We start from the raw sequence: 20,629 nt of genomic DNA, 5'->3' as shown, positions 1-20,629 counted from the left end.
AAGACTGGTTTGTCTGATAAAAGATTTGCTTACTGTGGTATTGTGATCTCTGAAAGGAAATGCCAGATGGTATCACCAAGAAAACTGCCAGTGCATTAATATAATATTTTAGCTTAGAGTGTGTAATAGTCATGAGTATATATTAAATTGAAATACACTGAATCACTATGGCTATTGCAGCTTGGCAATATATTTTCTGCTAGTGAGACCAGCGAAATAAAATGTGCTAAAATATTGTGCCAAATGATTCATAGCCAATGGCTAGAACACAGTCAAAATAATAGATGTGCTGCAAATAAATATATAAATAAATGCTTGGACTCCTATAGTAAGAAGGATATCATGTCAACATCTGAGTAATACAGTAATCCCACTTGTGAGAATTAAGCAACCTAACTTCCTTCCTTTATAGGGTTTCTGTGAGTTATTAAGATCACCTTGGGGATTTATCTATCCAGTGTGAAATCATACAGAATCTTTCATCCATCTTGTCTTGTCTGTGAATTTTTAAAGCAAATATAATAATGACTGATGCAATTAAAATATTACCCTCTATATTATTTTAGTCACGTTCCTAGTGCTCCTGCAAAACGAACAAACACAGCTTAATTTGATATATACTAGTACTACTTCATCATTATAAAATATAATTGAGGAAGCCTACACATCACATTTTCAAAGGAAGTGCTCACTATACAGTTTTATTTAAAAGCTTTCCTTGCCCCTACTTACTATTTGCTAGCAAAAGTTTTATTTTTATCACTTTATTAAGAAAATGTCCAAAATTTATAAAAATGTCCACAAAATTGCTTTGTAAAGAAAATGTTAGAGAACGTACGAAAGGACCAGAATGACGTGTATTAAAGATGTCATATGTATACACACATACACTTACAAAGTATGTTAAAAGGACATTATTTATATTGTAAAGTTAAACACCCAAAAGTTAGAAAATACTGGCCTTATGATTGTCTATGAAAGCTTAATTCAGCCCCCCTGTGCATCCAACATGTGCACTTAATGCAGAAGGGGTCCTGTGGAAAAAATAGTATATGATCATGTAATTAAAGACTTCATCATAATACACAAGGTAAGTGAATTAATGTTACATGGGTAACCATCAATTGATATTTCCTAACTTTAATTGCTTGACTCTGCAACCTAAAAATCTAGTCTTTTAACATAGTTTTTGTGTGTAATTTTCTTGGTGTTTTTTTAAGAAAAAGATAAAAACAAATACTATTATGTACTTAAACTCATTCTTATGAATCATCAACAGAGATTGAACCATGAGCCTACAGCACCGACTGACACTACTTAAGCTACAGGTCTAACTACATTAGCTGGCAGTGGGAGATGCTTGTTGTCCCAGAGCAGATCTGAGATGCTGGGTCTAGGGAGTGGTTGGGAGGAAGCCCAGAATGGCCTGGTTCTTTTATTTCCTAAGGACTTTGTGGAGCTCTTGCTCCATGTTGCATCCCTGAAGGGTGTGTGTGGGCTGAAAATTTGGTCACTAGGTCTATGTGCTGAGTCCAGATGTTTACTAAGGTGGGGGATCCCACTGTGGCTCACCTTCTATCCCCTGCTTACAGTTGCTTGTGGTAGCTCCCTGGTTTTCTAAGTGTTGCTGCTGCTAGGCAGGCCATTTGTCTGGTTTTAAGCCAGACACCCATGTTTTTGTGTGGTTTGTCCCCTGCTGTTCCTTTCTGGTATTGGTATAAAACCAGACATTTTGACAACTGCGCTGCTCTGATGTGTCGTTGCATGCACTGTATGCAAGGTCATGCTGACGTGGACAGGGTAACGGAAGTGGGGGAGGGCCGTGTTCTCAGACGTACCAGAATGTCTGGTGTTCTGGGGATGCATCAGTGGCCATCCTAGGGGCTGCTGCTTAGTAATAACATGAGCCCAGCTTCATTTTCAGTGACTTTGGCAAGCTGCCAATATTTAGCTGAGAGAAACAAGTGAAAAAATGGAAATGGCTACCTTATATCTCAGTCAACTTTGAATGGAATTTCAAGGGACAAAGAGAAGGCACTTCAGTAGCCCGACTTGATTCCAACTGCAAATATCAAAGGCCTGTGTTGCAAACAATGGAGGTGTGAGAGCTTCTCAAAGAAGAGGTCAAAAGAAATCTTTACGATGCAAAATGAATGCAAACCTTTATGATGCAATTTCAATATAGTTGTCACTAACAGATCCCCCTGTAGTGATTTAACTTTACTGTATCTGCTGGCCCTGTATGTACACGTGTGTGAAATATGTATATATTTGAAATATATATATAATTTTCATACAATTGTCTAAGCTCTTTTCTAAGATTACTTGTCATGAATTTTTGGTATAAAATAGCATTAAGCCCTTGCAACATTAATTTAAACCATCACTTTCTATTAGAATAAACAACATCACAAATGTGAAATAGCTCTCGGTTTGGAATTTTTTAAATGACAGTACTTTAATGAAAGAGTAACAAGCTTTAATCATCCGTTTTTAATGTTGTTTATAGATGCTGTCATGTTATCACAGTTGTGGAGTTGGAATTCTGACTGTTTTGTGGCCTTATTCCCCCTCTCCTGCCTCCCCCCCCCCCCCAAAAAAAATGGAGGTTGTAGCACAAAATTTAATTCCTCCTTACTCCAGCCCATTTGTAATTTACTTTAGTAGGCTTGGTGTTGGTTGAAAACACAAGCATGAACAATAAATAACAATATTAGAGTAGGTTGAATACCACTGAAAATATTGTTTGCAAACATCTGTTCAAATTCTGAGTGACTTCAGTACTGAATCCTCAGCACTTTTGAAAATCAAGCCATTTATACAGGTGCCTAAATGTGAGGTTTGGAAACATAACTGTAGGCACCCACTTTTGAAACACTTAACCAAAAGCTATGTCTACGCTAGGGCAGCCACAGCCATGCAGCTGCACTGCTATAGTGCTTCTGATGAAGACATCCTAAGCTGATGGGAGAGAGCTCTCCGTTCGACTTAAAAACGCCTGCCTCCATGAGAGGCAGTAGCTACATCAGTGGGAGAAGCTCTCCTGCTGAGAGAGCACTCTCCACACCGGCGCTCAGATTGGTATAATTTACGGCTGTCAGAGGTGTGGATTTTTTACCAAAGTTGTACTGAAGTAATTTGTAGCATAGACATAACCTCAGGGTTGTGATTTAAGGGACCAACTTCAGCACTTTTCTCAGTCATGTCATTAAAACTTGCACATGCAGTGTTGTTGTAGCCAAGTTGGTCCCAGGGTGTTAAAGAGACAAGGTGGGTGAGGTCATATCTTCTATTGGACCAACTTCTGTTGGCAAGAGAGGCAAGTTTTGAAGATACACAGAGCTGCTCTTCGTGTAACTCCAAGAGCTTGTGTCTCTCACCAGCAGAAGTTGATCCAATAAAAGATATTACCTCACCCACCTTGTGTCTCTAATAAAACTTGAGATCAGTTGGAGATTAGATAAGGTACCCTACCTAGACTACACCAAGGAACCCTTTAGAAGCTGAAGCTAGTGCAGAATGTTGTGGTCTATTGAGTTTACATATTTGGAGCATGTTAAAATAATATTCTATGTTCACCTCTGACAGCCAGTACAATTCTGTAAAATATATAGCATTGGTTTTACAATATTGGTTTTAATTTCATGGTTTCAGTCCTGGTAATGTGAGCGATCATCTCTATCCTCATGATATACTGCCATAGCTGAGATTAGCATAGTTGCTTGAGTCCCTCAATATTAACTAGATGCACTGCTGACAGTTCCTCCTTTGTGGGGAGTTATCAGTGTAACTTTTATGTTTTTGTGTAATATCAAATTGTTGAAAGGGAGTCATCTGTTGAAAATGCTTTCTTTCCCCAACTTCAAATAGTTTTTGCCATCCCATGGGGGGAAAACATAAGCGTTTCGCTGCATAGGCCTGAAGAGTAAGTATGTAAATAAATAATGCTTGTAAAGGAGAATTTAGTCCTCTTATCTGTTCACCTTCATGAAATATATCTGGGGTCACCTATGGTATATTTATTTGAAGTTGTTAGCCTTTAAAAAGCTAAACAAGTGGTTTGTACTTAAATTATGGAGGCACAAGTGCTGGATTCAACCTCTTTTTTTCTGTATGTCTAAATTAAATATGTGTTTAAGCATCCGTTGCCAAATTCCCAACTAAAATCAATGCAATTGCATAGAGAGGTGTAAACCAGCTCAGAATTTGTCCCACATTTTAAAACATATTCTTTCATTCACTCCTAAATGTTAAGGGAATGTAATAAATGAGTGCCAATATGTTGAATAATAGAAGTCAGTGATCAAAATTTAGCACATTTTGAAAGATCCTTGCTGAGTTTTAAGTAATATAAATATACTCAATGTTGCAGAAGGGTCATTACACATTTATGTCAATCTTGAGATATATATATATATATACAGTCTGTTAAAAGTACTTCTGTTTTTTTTGTGTTAGTGTAAAAAATTGCTAAAGTTGTCTGATTTATTACTATGGAGAAAATATATGCATAGTTGCACTGCCTGGAGATATCAGGGAGGGGGGGATTTTGAAGACTATGAAATTAAAATTTCATATTATAAAAATAACAAATAGATAAGTGAAATTATCTGGTAACTGAAGGAAGTAGATTGTCAGTGCAACCAAGTACATAAATTTATTGTCCAGTACAGAATTTCTACAGAAACATATGGGATGGAATTTTGGCCCCACTGAAATCTATGGGAGTTTTGATGTTGATTTCAATAGATCCAGGATTTCATGCATAAACCTTTGGATAACTGGGTTTGTATATAATCGGGCAAGCTGGCTTATTTTACTGAGGGTCAGCATTTGTGGGTGGGTGTTGCTTAGTTACCTTTGGTGGAATGACCAGTGTGTTAATTTTTACAGTGGTTAACATGAGATACGTAATTGGAAAAACAGCTTTTTATATTTGTAGGGGGAAAAAATTGGTCGATATCTCAGTATTTGAGAGAGAGAGAGAGAGATGATTCAGTCTCTGCTGAATTTAGAAGCTCAGCAGACTAGATTCACACTTGAAAGGTATATCTGGCTTTGAACAGCAGTTTTAATCAATGAAGATTTGGCTCTGTAGCATGAAGATTATCTGCTTGTTTAAAAGTTAGATTCTGATTAGACAAAGCCTGTAGTTCCCATTGGGTTTTAATGTTTATGTATTTGTGGAGGTGATGGCCATCAAGATTACCCTGAGTTTTTCATTTATATATAAAAAAAATAGTCATAATTAATAATGAACAAGCCTCAAAGGCTTCATTCAAAGCATGTTCAAACTATGGATTGGTTAAACCATTCAGACAAAATAGAAGCTGACTTGAGCCTTCATCCAAAGCTGAAGCCAGCAGTATTCTTTGTTCAAAATAAATTGAGTATGTTTTTTTTCCCCCCCAAGAGCAGAAGAGATTAAATAGTGCTGGAAAAGATTGTCCTTGCATTTCTTCCAGACTGACTTGAAGCCGGCAAAATCTGAAACCTCTGTTTCAAGTCCCATAGTTCTGAAATTTGGAATAGATGGTTCATATTCCTTTTATTAATATTCTCTAAATTCTGGCACATAACTGTCTTCCTCAATACTTGCATAATGTGGTAGAACATTAAAACCTGCTTATCCTTATCTGAAATGTAATTGTAAAAACTTATTTTTGAGAGAAAAATTATGGTATCAGATCATTAACTCAGTGCAATGTATGTATCAAGTAGCTGCTATACAGTAAGCTAAAAACATCTGCAAAATGCACTTGGAGATGCTGTTGTACCAAGGGGAGTAATTTGTCTCCTCACTTTTTATGTTATGCTTTCACTGAAAACACATTAATATAAGCATAATAATGTGGGACTGTAGGAGATATGGTGGAGTCGGCTATAAATTTGGTTCCACTTCAGTAAGGACATTGACTGGCCCTTTGGATGCAGGAAATTTTGACTGACAGGTGTGTGCCTGTCTGTCTCTTGATGACCCAAGTCTCTGCTCCTTTGTGTGCTTAGGTATCCGTGAAATTCTCCAGTTCCTCCTCTCTTCTTGGTGACTGCTGATTATTGACTCACTTTATTTTGTGTGTGATTCCAAGCATTTATTTAATCATCTCATCATTCTGAACTTTGCCATTTTCAGTTAAGTCTTTGTTCCTGTAACAGATAAAAGGTACATGCCTGCATCATTTGAGCAGCAATTATCCACCAGCTTTGTGGTCAGGAAGGAATTTTTCCCCAAAACTGGTTAGCTGTGCTGTCAAGTGAAGGTAAATTGAGCCACCTACTGAGAATTCAGCAGGTCCTAGTTGTGGCCACTGTTTAGTCCTGTATTCATGTATGTCACTTCATACTAGTTTACACAGGACTTTTGAGGTTTTCCCTTGCTAACTTTCTTGCACCGTTATCACAGAATTTTAGTCAGAATGAGTTCATTGGGTAATCTTGCATATCATTTTAAATCTAAGCACATAAGGAGAATGAGAAGGGCAATGAGCTGTTGGGAGGATGGGTTGCATCACTGTACCCCAGGTTTGATCTTCATTCTCACTGTGAGAAATGGGCCATTTGAATGGGGGATTTTAGTCTGCAAGGTGCAATCCCAAGTCATAGTGACTTGCTACAGATAGGGCTAAGAGGCCAGGGTTTCAGCTGAAAAAGACTGAACTGGATGTTAGGGGGGAGAGGGGAGGATTCCCCCAGTATTTAAAACATATAATATTGCTATTCCTTTAGGGTTGTGATACTCTAATGACTAAAGTACTAAAATTTTCACTTTAGTTATCCTATAATGGTGATTTGTATGGTGTTTTAATAGATAGGTAATAATTGTTTTATTATTTTAAAAAATAGCTTTTTGGCTTTTGTCTCATGTCTTAAATAATAAAACTTCTAAACATAAAATTTGAACATCTTGCATGAAACATTTAAGCTATATACTGTAATGATAAGTAATATTACCTCTTTGAAATTAAGGTATCGGTCAAAAACTATTCTGAGGGTATGAGATATTCTTAAAATGTCTTTAGAGGTGGAACAGTGAGCTTTAATTTTGGACTATTCTGCATAGTAATAGCATGACAGCAAGGAAGAGCAGGTGGGCTTTTTTACCTATTACAATCCTATTTTGACATTTTGTATTGTATAATCATAGTGTGAAAGCAAATATAATTTTTGATTTCTTGATGTGTTCTATTTCCAAACTGACCTTTCATATTTATTAAGTAATCATCCTGGGTACAATTTCCACAGGCAACGCAAAAGGAGATTGAGAAACACCAGCTCCATCTCAAGAGCATCAGTGATCTAGGAGATGGTTTGAGAATGGTGCTGAAAGAAAAAGGAAGTCTAGTGGATGATAAACTCAGTCTCCTGAAAAGTAACTGGATAGCAGTAACTTCACGAGCTGAGGAGTGGTTCAACCTATTGTTGGTAAGATAAAAGTATTTGTGCTTCTAGTTCATTAAACCAATACCAATATTAGGGGTTCAATCCTATTGCATTGCACAATAGGCCTCTTAGAATATATGTAGAGATAGGTGCAATGTCACCAGACTCTGTGTCAATATCTCCATTGATCTGGGTCGTATTTTGTGGGTTGTAAACAAAGAATTTGGCTGTGTGTGTGCAGAGTAACAAATATATAGAGACCCACTGCTGGCACCTCTTCTTTTTCGTCTCACCAAGTCTCTGTGCTAAGCCCTGCTGTTGAGTCAGGGAGGCAAATGTAATGTAAATGTAAAAGGTAATGTTTGCATAATCATGCCTTTCCTTTATTTCAACACTTATTATTTTTTAATACGGACTACTTATCTTTTTCCACATACAGGAATATCAAAAGCACATGGAGACATTTGATCAGAATGTAGGTAATATCACAACCTGGATGTATCGTGCAGAGATATTATTGGATGAATCTGAAAAACAAAAATCTCAGCAAAAAGAGGAAGTTCTTAAGGTAACAAATACAGTTTTCTGGAAAGCATTTATTATATTATTCTTAAAAAACCAGTGCATGTCAAGCTTTTTACCCTAGAGGTTTCAAAGTGCATTATAAAAGATTATTTTTCTCTTGACAAAACTATCCTCCAACAGCTTATAGATTGCTTAATAATATTGTAATGAGTAGTGAAAGTAAACCCTGCAGCAGGAAAAACTAAATATGTTATTTTAAGGCTTGGGGACTTCATAGTGAGCAGAACACTTATTCTTAAGCCTCTCTCGCTGAAAACTATTATCTCAAATGCATCTATTTAAAAAAAAAGTGTTATGTATGTGCTCCTTTGTCTCTCTCTTCCCTTCTGTGAATCATTGTGTTCTTGCTATTCATATCACATTAACATTTTAGCTTACCAAGCACTGATTGCACTGGCAACATAGCATTACAACTGAGAATAATCCTAGTTGAAGTGGTTTATCGTTCATAGAAGGGATATTATGTGGCATATACACTGTATGTACAGGTCCCAATTGCAAACAACAAATCTTCTTTCACATCAATGGCAGTATTTAGAACTAAAATATCATCCGATCCAATTAATTAAAAATTAATATGCATTGTAACGCATATGTGACTCAGAGTTTGCATCCAGTCTGAGACAGTTTTTCATACTTGAGGCCATATTCTGCTTTGAGTTATGCTCTGTATCGATTGTTGTGCGTTGAATCAGTACATACTAATCGAGGAAGAATTTGCAAAATCTAAGTTGGACTGTCTTGCTGACACTAACATGATACAATTTGCTAAAGCAAAACTTCACAAATTTCAAGGCAGCCATAATTTTCAAACCAACATTTATTCAGAGAATAAATCAGTGCCTTGTAACACTGATCTTAGCAGGATTACAGGACAGTCTTCAAAAGAATAAGCAATTTTTCCAGTGTAAGGTATAAAGCACAATTATCCTTTCCAACAATACAGGTATAACTTCCTATTACACAAAGGCATTTCTTGTAGACAATGCAATGCAATCCTAAAAACCAGTGTTTCAGATCCCCAGTGTTTAGCCTACACTTACATATTTTTGCCTGTTTTGGGCAATACTTTCAAGATTCCAAAAGCAGAAGCAGATGATTTTGATCACCTTCTCCTTTCTGGGCATTGGAGTATATATATATATGAGAGAGATACAAGATATATAAAATCATCATAGCATCTTTCTCAACATCAGCACTAGTACCATAGCACAATATATGAATATAACTATTTTGCAGCATGAGAATTAGCAGTGCTACATGGTGGTGGAGAGTGCCCCTTTGTTGTTGAATACCTCCCTGTAGTCAAGAAGGCTTATGGTCAAAAATAATGAATCTGTGTATCCAGGTTCAAAATCTTAAATCTGTGTTTACCAAAATTATTTGTAGTTATTGATGGAGAGTAATTTGACAGTTGTTTTTCATGAAAAGCATGCAACAAACACACAGGTTTTTCTCATGTACAGGATTCATGGACATGTACAGTATGTTAACTTGGGTAAGGACAAAGATCAGGATACAGGCTTTACATTTCAAGTCTATAAAAAACATTTACAGGGAAAAAGCTTATACTTGCAGCATTTAAAATCCTTAAATTTCACATGTACCCCTTACAGTCCAAGAATCAAGGAATTTTCAGAGCATTTAAAAGTTTTCAGCTCTTGGGTTGTGCTAATTTTTTGATAGATGTTAGGCCTGTTCTGTTGTTTCTGTGGTTGATTTAGAATTTACATCAGACACAAGAAAAGTTTTGGCATTCATTATGAGAAGAGACAGGAGCTCAACAGAAGCAAAAGTAAAAACTAAAAGAAACCTTTTTGAGCTCTAATTCTTTGCAAAATGTTTTTCAGGTGTGGAATTCTGCAAGGATAGGCGTCCTGACCTGAAAAAATTACCTCTCTGACTGAGTATAGTAGTATTGCTGGAAAGAAGTATTGTTTAGAGAGAAGCTGGAAATATGTTCTCCATCATTTTCCAATAAATGCTAATCTAGATCATTAATAAAGTGTATACATATACTTTCTCTAAACTTGAGGGCTACAAAATCAGTATAGGTTATCCAGAGCTCCCCTATTATATTTGCACACTCGTACTGTTATCTGAATTTCCTTTTTGGTTTTGCTTCCTATTCTTTTGCACGCTCTCTCTCTCTCGCTCTCTCTTTGCATTTATTACTAACTTCAAGCTCTGTCTCTTGCTCATGGACTGTAGCGCTTAAAGGCTGAGCTGAATGATATGCGTCCAAAGGTGGACTCTGTGCGTGACCAGGCAGTAGACTTGATGACAAACCGTGGAAATCACTGCAGGAAAGTAATAGAGCCTAAAGTGTCAGAGCTCAACCAACGGTTTGCAGCTGTATCACAAAGAATTAAGAGTGGAAAGGTAGGAGGAACAGCTCCCATGTGGAGACGCATGCTAAGTGGTGTTTTACAAAAGGTGCATGGTCCTACATAGGGGGACCACATTCCCCCCCAAAGCAAAGTTTTCAAAGGAATAATAAAAAAGATACATAATCAAAATGTAAATATTAAGAATGTGGGAAGAGAAAGTGAGTTTGTGTGTGGGGGGAGAGGTTTATCATATTTATTCTTTTACCATTTCATGGATAAGTAAATATTTTCATGAGCTTTACATCTTTGAAAATGTGTTCTAGAATAAAATGAAGCATACAAGGTATGAAGTTTATTATTACATATTAAATACAGAGAGACATCTGTTGCCTTTGTAAATTATAAGAGTGAAATCCTGGCCCCACTGAACTCAGAGTTTTGCCAATGACTCAGTGGTGCTAGAATTTCACCCCTGGAATGCAAATTAGTAGTTATGGACTATACCAATGGAATAATTATTTCTTAAGCATGTATATTACCACTGGACTCCTTTTGATTTTTTTTCTCTTTCCACAACTTAAAAATGGTCTTTTTTTAGTATGATTTTTTTCCAGTTAAATTTATCGTCTTTTCCTTTCAAACTCTGACTCAGTGAAGTTTTTTAAGTGTGTGAGTATTTTCATCAACTTTACTTGGACTATTCTCCTGCTTAAAGTTAGGAACTACTTTAAGTACTTTGCTGAATGTGGGCTTAATGTGGATTTGGCCATTTTTGTCAAATTTTGACCTGGTTTATGTGGTGGAACATGGTTCAAAGATGACTTAATCCACATTAGACCACTACGCATCATAGGTAGCATCACAGAAGAGGAAGCGGGGTACGTCCCCTACTCAGGGCAGATGGGCATGAGAGGGCAAGGAATAGATGGAATCTTCTCATCTCCCCCATATCTAAATTCACCATTTGGTGGAGCTATGCCCATATGTAAGGAAACTTATTCTGGCTGAGCATCGACTTGTTACAGTTTACTCCTTCCACATCGGAGAACCAAGAGGGAGTTTTTAATTCTGAATCACAATCTTCCTCCCAGGCTGCAAGGATCTACTTCCCATTGCTCCAAGCAAATTGGGTAGTCATAATCTATTTTTTTTGGTATTTAACCAAAAAACGGCATTTATAACAATGAGCTATATACACATGATATTTTTTGTAAGACTGTTTGAAATATTCATCTTTGTGATTAAAACATTTGCTATGTGATTAAATCCTTAGTTGGGGTTGGTCCTGCTTTGAGCAGGGGGGTTGGACTAGATGACCTCTTGAGGTCCCTTCCATCCATAATCTATGGGATTTTTACCTCTTTAAATCATCCAAAAAGCAAATAGGATTATAACCTAAATTGGATTTAAAGACATTAAAGCCTGCATGCATTTTAAGTAATGGACCTTAGGAAAGGGCCAAAGATTTTAGCAATATGATGGTGGTTAGTGCTATATTTGTATAGCTGTCATATTATATTAATAATGGGCTAAACAAGTTGGGAGGATAAATAAAGTTTAATACAATTAAAGAAAGGTTAAAGTCCTGGCTCTAGTAACAATTAATAAAAACTATTTTTTATTATTATTTTATCACTCATAGTTTTACTCTGATCTCAAAAGCCATTGGGTGCATGCAGTTTTTGAAAGGACTGTGTGGCTTGCTCCCAAACATAAGAGATTCCCGGGAATCCACAAGGATCTGCTGCAGGCTAGGGCTTATTGTTACCATCCAGTGCCTCTACAGAGGCTCCAATACTACACTTTCTTGACTTTCTTGCAGTCATGCTCTCAAGGAGGCTCCAAACTGACTCTAAACCCCACAAAGAGGCTTTTGTGATATCCAAGGGAGGAGGAACAGTTGCTCAGAGGAGAACCTTTCTGTTGGGCTGGGCACCCAATAACCGTACCAGTGAAGACTAGAATTCAATCTTTTCAATGCAAAGCTATTTATTTGAAACTAGGCATCACAGACAAACAGAAAAAGATATACAATGCCTCTCCTTAATAAGCCTCAATTCCCCAAGCATAAACCCTCAGTAACTATGCTGTGGCCACACAAAGTACCCTGATTAGCAAACAAAGCAGGTATAGCTACCAATTCTAGGTGGAGACTGTTTCTGTTCTTCTTCTTGTCCCTTCAGGTACTTGGTCTGTTTTCTGAGTCCCTCATAGAAGGGTGTTGGCTACCCTGATGCCCTCTGGTCCCAAAGTCCCTCTTCTGTCCAACAGTATCACCAGCCTCTTTAGATATGTGTGTGCATACATATATAACATGTGATATTCCCCAATACTTAAACCATTTTTCCAAAAGAGTCACAAGTCCCCAAGATATGCAAAATATGCTTTGCTACTGTATCATCTAGCATATCATAATTAATTCATAATTTGGGAGGGGGCTACAGGAATTGGCTGATATTCACTTGCTCATTAACTAGTCACCTGGGCACCTGAGGTCATGCTGTTCTATAGTTGACCCAGGTCAGTTCGTCCCAGAGTCACCATTACCCACCTCCACGTGTGCAAACTAGTCATTGGCTGACCATGACTGCTGGTCTTCCACATCAGCACAGCTGTGCACACAGGGCCTGGACAAACATTCATAGCTCATGTCAGTGTCAAGTGCAAGTTTGGCCTTCTCAGTAATTTTCCACTGTCTAGTGCTGAGAGGCCCTGCTCCCAGAAGCCTTTAGCACTCAGGCTTACCAAACTTGTCCATTGCAATACTATATAGTAATTCAGCACCATCCCAACACTTACATAGAAAGGGAGAGATCCAAGCCAGGTAGGCCCCTCCATGTTCAAGTGAAGGGGAGATGATCTGACCCAATAAGCTAAATTCTGTTTTTAGTTCTCCTCAGTGACCCTCACCCCTTGACATCATTGGACCCCATTCCTGTATATCACAGATCTGAATTTAGCCCTGTATCTTGAATGAGTGTCAGAAATATATGAGAAGGAACTTCAAAAATAATTCTGTTTTGAGATAGGATGAAGTGTGTCTACTCAAAGTACATTAACCTGAGATTTCTTGGAAATATCAATCCTGTTTTATACAGAAGTCTACATTGTTATATCACTCTTCCACATTTTGTTTTGATCTTCACACTATAGAATCATTGACTGTTATATAGAGGATGCTTTGTTTTTCTTCTAAGGCTTCCTGGTAATACAATATAGAGGTTTTCATTTTTTAATGTAATAGATTTTTGTGGCTTGGTCTTGCACATTAACTTTTCAGAAAGCAATTGCTGAAGTATAGTACTTATGGATTAACATAACCTTAGCTGTGGTGAAATATTTGGGTCTGCATAAGGTGACAGAATAAAACTTCACAATACCGGTACCACAAGAGAGCTTTTTTGGGGCAGAGGGTCAACACTACCTTCTGAGTTCTCTTATAAACACAAAATGGAGCAATTTAAGTGACTGCACCTATATTTACCAGAGACTGCATACATGTCAAAAGCAGCTGTTGAGGCAGTTAAAAAATATAACAGAATCAGCAGGAGCTTTTGTTGTTCATTCAGCATAGTGGAAGACCAGTGACTAATGGAACCTACATATTCATTGAGCCATACCCAGGCTTATTATAGTTTATTGTGGAAAGTGGAAATCATTGGCCATAAGAAAAGAAACATTACCATGAAATAAAATATGAAATAATGCAGAGTCGGTTTTCCTTGGTAGTTTGATTCCTTGAGAACTTTAAATTTAGTAATTATGGAATGCTGAAGTGTGGTGTTTACTATTCTATTTTGTCTTTCACAAAAATGTTATTGAGTCACATATTGAAGAATCAAGAAATTAACAGTAACATTCAGTTTGTATCATTTAAATTAGAATTTTCATGACATTGTTAACACATAAAATATTAAATATAAAGGCAATGGGGAAAAAGTGTTTTGAGGCTTATCAAAATTGCTGTAGTTTGTTTTATATCTTCCTATTTTAGGAATTAATAACAAAGTCTCTCTTTGGTATTAGGAGGTAAAGATTTGTTCAGAATTCATGAGAGTTTGAGCTCATGGCTTCTTCACACATCAATGGGACACTAGACCCCAAAGCAATTTAAATGTGATACTCTATTGGGGGAAAAATCAGAGCATACTTCATTTCATAATATGAATAAGTGCTAGCAATTTCCTGGTTTTATTATTTCTGTAGTCAAACATATATTTTTACCTGAGTGGTTTCCAATTATGTCACTCTTCAAAGATGTGTAAAAGTTATTTCAGTCTTCCTTGACCAAGAACACAGTTGTTGTCAATGTTAGCATGTTTGACCTACCTAATCTTTCCTTTGCTGTACTGCACAACAGTAAATTTGTTTTCTTCTGCAAAAAACCTTACTTTTCCATCAGTAATTGTTAACATTCTGAATTTAAAAGAAATGAATCGTAAGTGTTGTGTGGATATATAGCAAAATAAATTTAACATAAGGTTATGACACTGAGTCCAAAAAAGTTCTGTTGATGCATACTTCACAGCTGTACCATATGGTACATGCTGAACACACAGAGAAAACGTCCTAACATAATAATAAGCAATGCTAAAATTATAGCTGCTTTCAGAATGCGAGTGTAACAAATATTTTTTCTCTCACTACTATACTTTTCAACATAATCCTGAATTTAAGAAGATACTCTTAATGGTCTAGTAAAAAGTAGGTCTAACTTCTAATCACTTTTCTTTTCTTTTTGGCCATTATGGTACAAAGGTGTCTTTCGACTGATATAAAATATTACGTCTTTAATTTATTGAAATAGTAAAGGACCTATTATAAAATATGTGTTCATTTTTTTCCAGATGTAGTCTTGTTGTCTTTTAGTATGTGATCAAATGCTTTTTCTGGCCGAGCACTAAATTTCTGAAGTAATGGGGATTCCTCACTTTCTTTGGAAAGCTATTTCACAATAACTTGACTTCACTGTTTCCTGCATTTTCCTGTGCTCAGTTTTATACCATTACTCCTGCTTATGAACTAAACCATTCCTCTTCAACCTTGATGTTTGTACCATTCATATACTTGTAGAGGATTATCCATGGTAGTCACATAAACCTAGATATATTTATTTCTTGTAATCTTGCCTTACAACCCAATATAATATATCTGTTGGTCTGTGGTTTTTTCTCTGAGTTGCCTCCAATTAGTCACCATCTTTCCTATAGTGAGACTCAAATATCTCCATGTAGTTCTTGAGGTGTAGTCTTACTACTGTTCTATATGGGAACTGTCATCTTATTTTTTTATACTACAGTAGATCTTAGAGGCTCCAAACAAGGTCAGGGCACCATTGTGCTAGGTGCTGCACAAACTCTCAGAGACAGCCCCTACCATGAAAAATGTATAATCTAAATAGATGAGACAGACAAAAGGTCTGAGAGGAACAGAAGCACAGGTAGGCAAAATATCTTGCCTATGGTCTCACAGCAGGTCAGTAGTAGAGTTGAGATTTAGAACCCAGTTGTCCTGGGGCTCAGTGTAGCACCCTAAGCATTGGACCATGATGCCTCTCTAATCTAGCTAATCCATGAGAAGATTTCTGTTTATGCAGTACAAAACTAAATTGACTTTTTATGTCATATTACAGAACAGTCACATAAGTTTCTTACAGAGTCATATGCTAAGTAACCAGGTCTTGAGTTCAGAGAGCTGCTTACTATTTTTATTTGTTGGAGTTTTTTTTAAAGTTGCTATAGGAAGCCAGAGAGAATATTCCTTTATCCCCTCTATGTAGAAGCTTTTCAGGGAAATTGACACTAAGGAACTTTAGTGGCAATACTTCCCCCCATATCTAATAATGCTCCTTGTTCAGTCCTAAATTAAATTGACTCTTTCTGTGATTCTTTACCATTATTACATGATGTGGTTTCAAAAGCTGGCTCATTTTAAAGCTGCATAAATAGAAGAAAAATCAAATGTTAAAGTTCAAATGACCACAAGACTTTCCATTTGAAAAATCCAGTGAACGTTCTGAGTGGAAGGTATACTAAACCAGAGTCCAAACAGCAAAAAACCAAACCAAACTAAAACCCACACACCTAAATACAGAGAATGGCAAACTACAGGTCATCTCATCAACCCATGAAGTAGCAAACATAGCAGGAAACATTTATACATGATTTACCTTTCCTAAGGAAGGAGATAAGAATGTCTCATTATTTGAGAATAATATTGCAATTTCACAGTCCTTCCAGGAAGACATATCGAGAGGAATACACAATGTACGCCAGGGCCTCACAAAATGCTGGAAGTGAGGCTGATTATCAACATAGTGATCTAGCATAGGGCATAATCTAATGTGCAAGGTGAAATCATGTGAGTCATGCAGAGAGGCCAGAAGGACTCCACTCAAAGAATCTCTCCTATTCATGAGCCCAAAATGTAGTCCACACTTCCAAAAGTTGCATTACAGTGATCTCATTGCAAAGATACAAAATAGAGGTGTGAGAGCAATTGCATGGGGCATAGCATAATGTTGCTAAATAGAGGCATAACATTAAATACACTGTTAATTGCATTATTGTCTTATCATGTGAGATGGGTTAATGCTGTGATAATAGCTCAGAACATTTCTAGAAATAGAGTAAATGACTTTAAAGTAATTACCTTATTATATAGTTCACAATGAAGAATTCAACAGTTATTAAGTTGATTAAAAGACCTGACCTTACTGTGGGCCGGACAACCACAACTCCAAGTGAAATTAGCAAGGCAGCATGGTCCACTGGATAGTACACTAAGCTAGGAGTCAAAACTCTGGCGTTTTATTCCTGGGTCAGCCACTGACTTGCTGTGTGAACTTGGACAAATTACCTCATCCCTCAGTTTCCCCATTTGTAAAATGGAGATGATACTTTCCTCTATGAAGTTCTTTGGATTCATGGACTGAAAACCTCTATGTCCTAAGTAGTAGCAGTATTTATTTATTTACTTAGTATAAGCTGAGGATGCTCAATTCTCTCAAGAGCAAATCAAGATAGAAGTTGATGAGTAGTGTTTTCATGCTAATCATATCATTATAAAATTTTAACTACTGAGTGAGGAATGATTTGATTTGTTGTAAACTCACCAAGATAGGACAGTGATTTTGTACCTTTTTCACATACATCTTAAATTAACAAAATGAACAAATATATTAGTTCAAGATCTATTAAACAAAAATATGCTATTCATGCATTTTATTAGATTCTGCCTTTTCATTTCATTTAATTCCTTCTACTTGTCTTTTTCATTTTTTCCTTGTTAAATTTTGCATGGTTTAATCATATTTCTGTATTTCCTGCCCTTGGTCCCTTTATTGGTCTCGCTCTTGGTGAAATTTAAGTAATTTTAAAGTAACCTTCAAAGCATTTGAAGGAAACTATTGATTTGTTTCCAATTTTTTCCTCTTCAATTGCTGACTGCTCTGAGCATAATTCTGAATTTCTTGGTAAAATCCTGGTGAGCACAATGTGTTCTCTAGAAACATAATGCCTAAAGTCAATCATTCTACTGTTCTTTAACATTCTTTGAGCCCAAGAAACCTTTAATGCTGAAATAACGAATGTCATCTTTCTGCTTATTTTTGTTTCCCCTATATCTACTTAGTAAAGTAAGATTTTTAGAATCATTGAAACATTACATGTCATCAAAATAATGGTGATAAAAGTATATCTTATAAAACACTCAAGATACAATAGGTAAGATATAATTAATTAATTTTTAATGTCAATGATATTTAATAAAGGATTTCTGTTTTATTAAATCACTAGACAATCCATGCCCAAAAGTGGTATATATTTCTGTTGCAACTTCTGGAAAAAAACATAAGATAGTTGTTGAATTATGCAAATCATGACAAGTATTGATTCTATTTATGGTTATGCTACCAAAGCCCCAGCTGAAATTAAACTTCTTATACCTCCAGGACGAGTGAGTGAGAATTCTGTAGGCCTCCTAAATAAGAAATGAAATTAAAAGATACGTTATCTCCAATCAGTAGTGCTTTATTAATTTTTTTTAACCTACCACAATTTTGAAAACATTAATTAGCTTTTGGGGTTACTGTGTTCACCAGGAATATGTTGAACCTAATGCTGAACAAAAGACAATAGCAGAAAGTAGTAAGAAAATCAATGGGCCTGACTGTACAAACACTCACATGAGTACTTCAGTTGTGTTATTGGAGTATTTATGTAAAAAACATTTTGCAGGATGGAGTCCAACTGTCATGTTCAAGGAAAATATAATTATTATTATGGTTTTGTATTACTGTAATACTTAGATGCCCAAGCCAAAATTAGAGTCCTGTTGTGTTAGTCATTATACAAATACATAGTGAGAGCCCAAAGAATCTACAAGCTAAATAGAGAAGAAAGACAAAGGGTGTCAGGGGAAACAGAGGCAGTGTTAGATGAAATGACTTTTGCCCAAGGTCACACAGCAGGAAGACACTCCAAGTATCTTGACTCTCTTAGTTCAGCGCCTATCCCTAATAATGTTCTTACTGAATTATTTTGATTGTGGTGATCAACATATTGCAATAGCTGTATAATTAATACCCATTGAGTAGACCTCTTCTTGGGGGATAAGAAAAGGTTTGACTGGTACATAATATACTGACTGTAACAAGTAGGTAATTTTGCATTTGACATCTGAAAGTATCAAACAATTAAAAGGCTACTTTTAAGTCTAATTTTTATGTAAGAATAATTGAGAATGTATCAAGTGTATATAAAGTTAATCAAGAAAGCTTAGCTGTTAATCATTTGATATTTTTATCTCATAATAAAGTTTTGGAATACACTCATGAATTTATATTAAATTGCAAATATGCACTCATACATCAATTTTTCCCAAGTGGTGCATAAAGAAAAACAAAAGGAAAGTTCGCCTATTGTTGTTCATAAGTAGCTGTTGTTCATTTTTAAATTCAAAATTAAAGGTTGTGGTAATAAGATTAAATATGATCATTTATATAAGCCAGTAGCTAAGTTTTTTGCTTGAGTTTGATAAATTTCTCTTGAATTTTTTGAAACATAAGCGTTTTTATGAGGTTTTGTTTTTTTTTAAATGTCCTTGCACAAATATCTATGTAGGTTTATCAGTTGTTGTGTATTAGATAAGTTAGGGACTGTATAACAGTCATCTGACTATTTGGCCCTGCTTTGTGACAGAAAAATTATTTAAGAGCAGTAAAACAAATTACCATGTATTTATTCTCAATTTAAGGTGGTAGAATGTGTTTATCCACCTGAATGTGTTGCTTGCTCCTGTGCGAGTAATTTCTGACAGATCAGATTTCACCAAACAACGTTAACATTTAATATTTTAGACAAAGTGTTGCATAATACAATTTACCTGAACATTTTTTGAAAACATGAATGAGGGAAGATCAGGACTTATTTTTGCTTTTATCTTCACTCACCATAAAATTATTACATTATCTTTAATATACATTTTACTCTGATATTGCTAAATGTTTATCTTTATTTCCATCTTTAGGTACTTTGACTAGTTGTGTTGAACATATTTTGTAACATATTAGTTGGAAACATAATGTGTGCCATTAGTTTTGCAATAGGGGGTAGAGCAGATGTCTCTTTTTGGTTTATGTTTCTAATAAAAATATTAAGTTTGTGATTTAAATTGGCAATCTTTTTCTATCTCTTTTTAGCCTTTCATTCCTTTAAAGGAATTGGAGCAGTTTAACTTTGATATACAAAAATTGCTTGAACCATTGGAGGCTGAAATTCAGCAAGGGGTGAATCTGAAAGAGGAAGACTTCAATAAAGATATGGTAAAGTGGTTGTGATTGAAGGATGAATAAACTAGGAATGGAAATGAATAAAAAAGCTGGGGCAGACATTAGAAACCTTTACGTTTGCATTCGGATCCTTACACTGGACTAAGACAAATTATAATTATACTGATTTATTATGAACTCAGTGAGCCCAGTTTAGCATTTATTGTTCTAAGTAATACTTTGATTTTAGTGACATCTGTTTATGGTTAAGTGTTGTACAAAGAAACACTTCTGTATTAATGCATATGAGTATCAGTACTGTATAGCAAACCTGCAGTGCAGACTACAAATTTTGTACTAGTACCAGTAATATTTAATATAATTATTAATGCTCTGGAAAAGGGAGTGACAAATGAGGTGGCAAAATTTCCAGACAATATTTAATTGTTGATACTCAAACTGAGGAACTTCAGTTTGATGAAGAAAAGCTAGGCAATTGGACAATACAATGACATTAGAAATTCACTGTAGACAAATGTAAGTTTAATGTTCATTGGAAGAAACA

The 20,629-nt window shown here is 35.8% G+C and overlaps 1 protein-coding gene across 23 annotated transcripts in view; it reads left to right on the top strand.

Moving 5' to 3' along the window:
• Window positions 1-20,629, top strand: part of DMD (dystrophin) — a 1,854,857-nt gene that overhangs the window by 868,809 nt on the left and 965,419 nt on the right. For 22 of the 23 annotated variants that reach the window (XR_010919130.1, XR_010919131.1, XM_067545076.1 and 19 more), the window contains 4 exons: window positions 7,243-7,422; window positions 7,820-7,948; window positions 10,177-10,347; window positions 19,996-20,118. Coding sequence is in view for 21 of the 23 variants with exons in the window: in XM_067545076.1 (XP_067401177.1) it covers window positions 7,243-7,422; window positions 7,820-7,948; window positions 10,177-10,347; window positions 19,996-20,118 (603 nt within the window). In the remaining 2 variants the exon portion in view is untranslated. The remainder of the gene's footprint in view (window positions 1-7,242; window positions 7,423-7,819; window positions 7,949-10,176; window positions 10,348-19,995; window positions 20,119-20,629) is intronic. The other variant, XM_067545077.1, reaches the window with a different exon arrangement.

This window comes from Emydura macquarii, unplaced genomic scaffold (genome assembly GCF_026122565.2).
Source record: "Emydura macquarii macquarii isolate MOO-44397 ecotype Brisbane River unplaced genomic scaffold, CSIRO-AGI_Emac_v2 contig_1043, whole genome shotgun sequence".
Classification (NCBI taxonomy): domain Eukaryota; kingdom Metazoa; phylum Chordata; order Testudines; family Chelidae; genus Emydura; species Emydura macquarii.
Note: the sequence above shows the minus strand (reverse complement) of the source record. Positions and strands in the feature narration are given on the sequence as shown.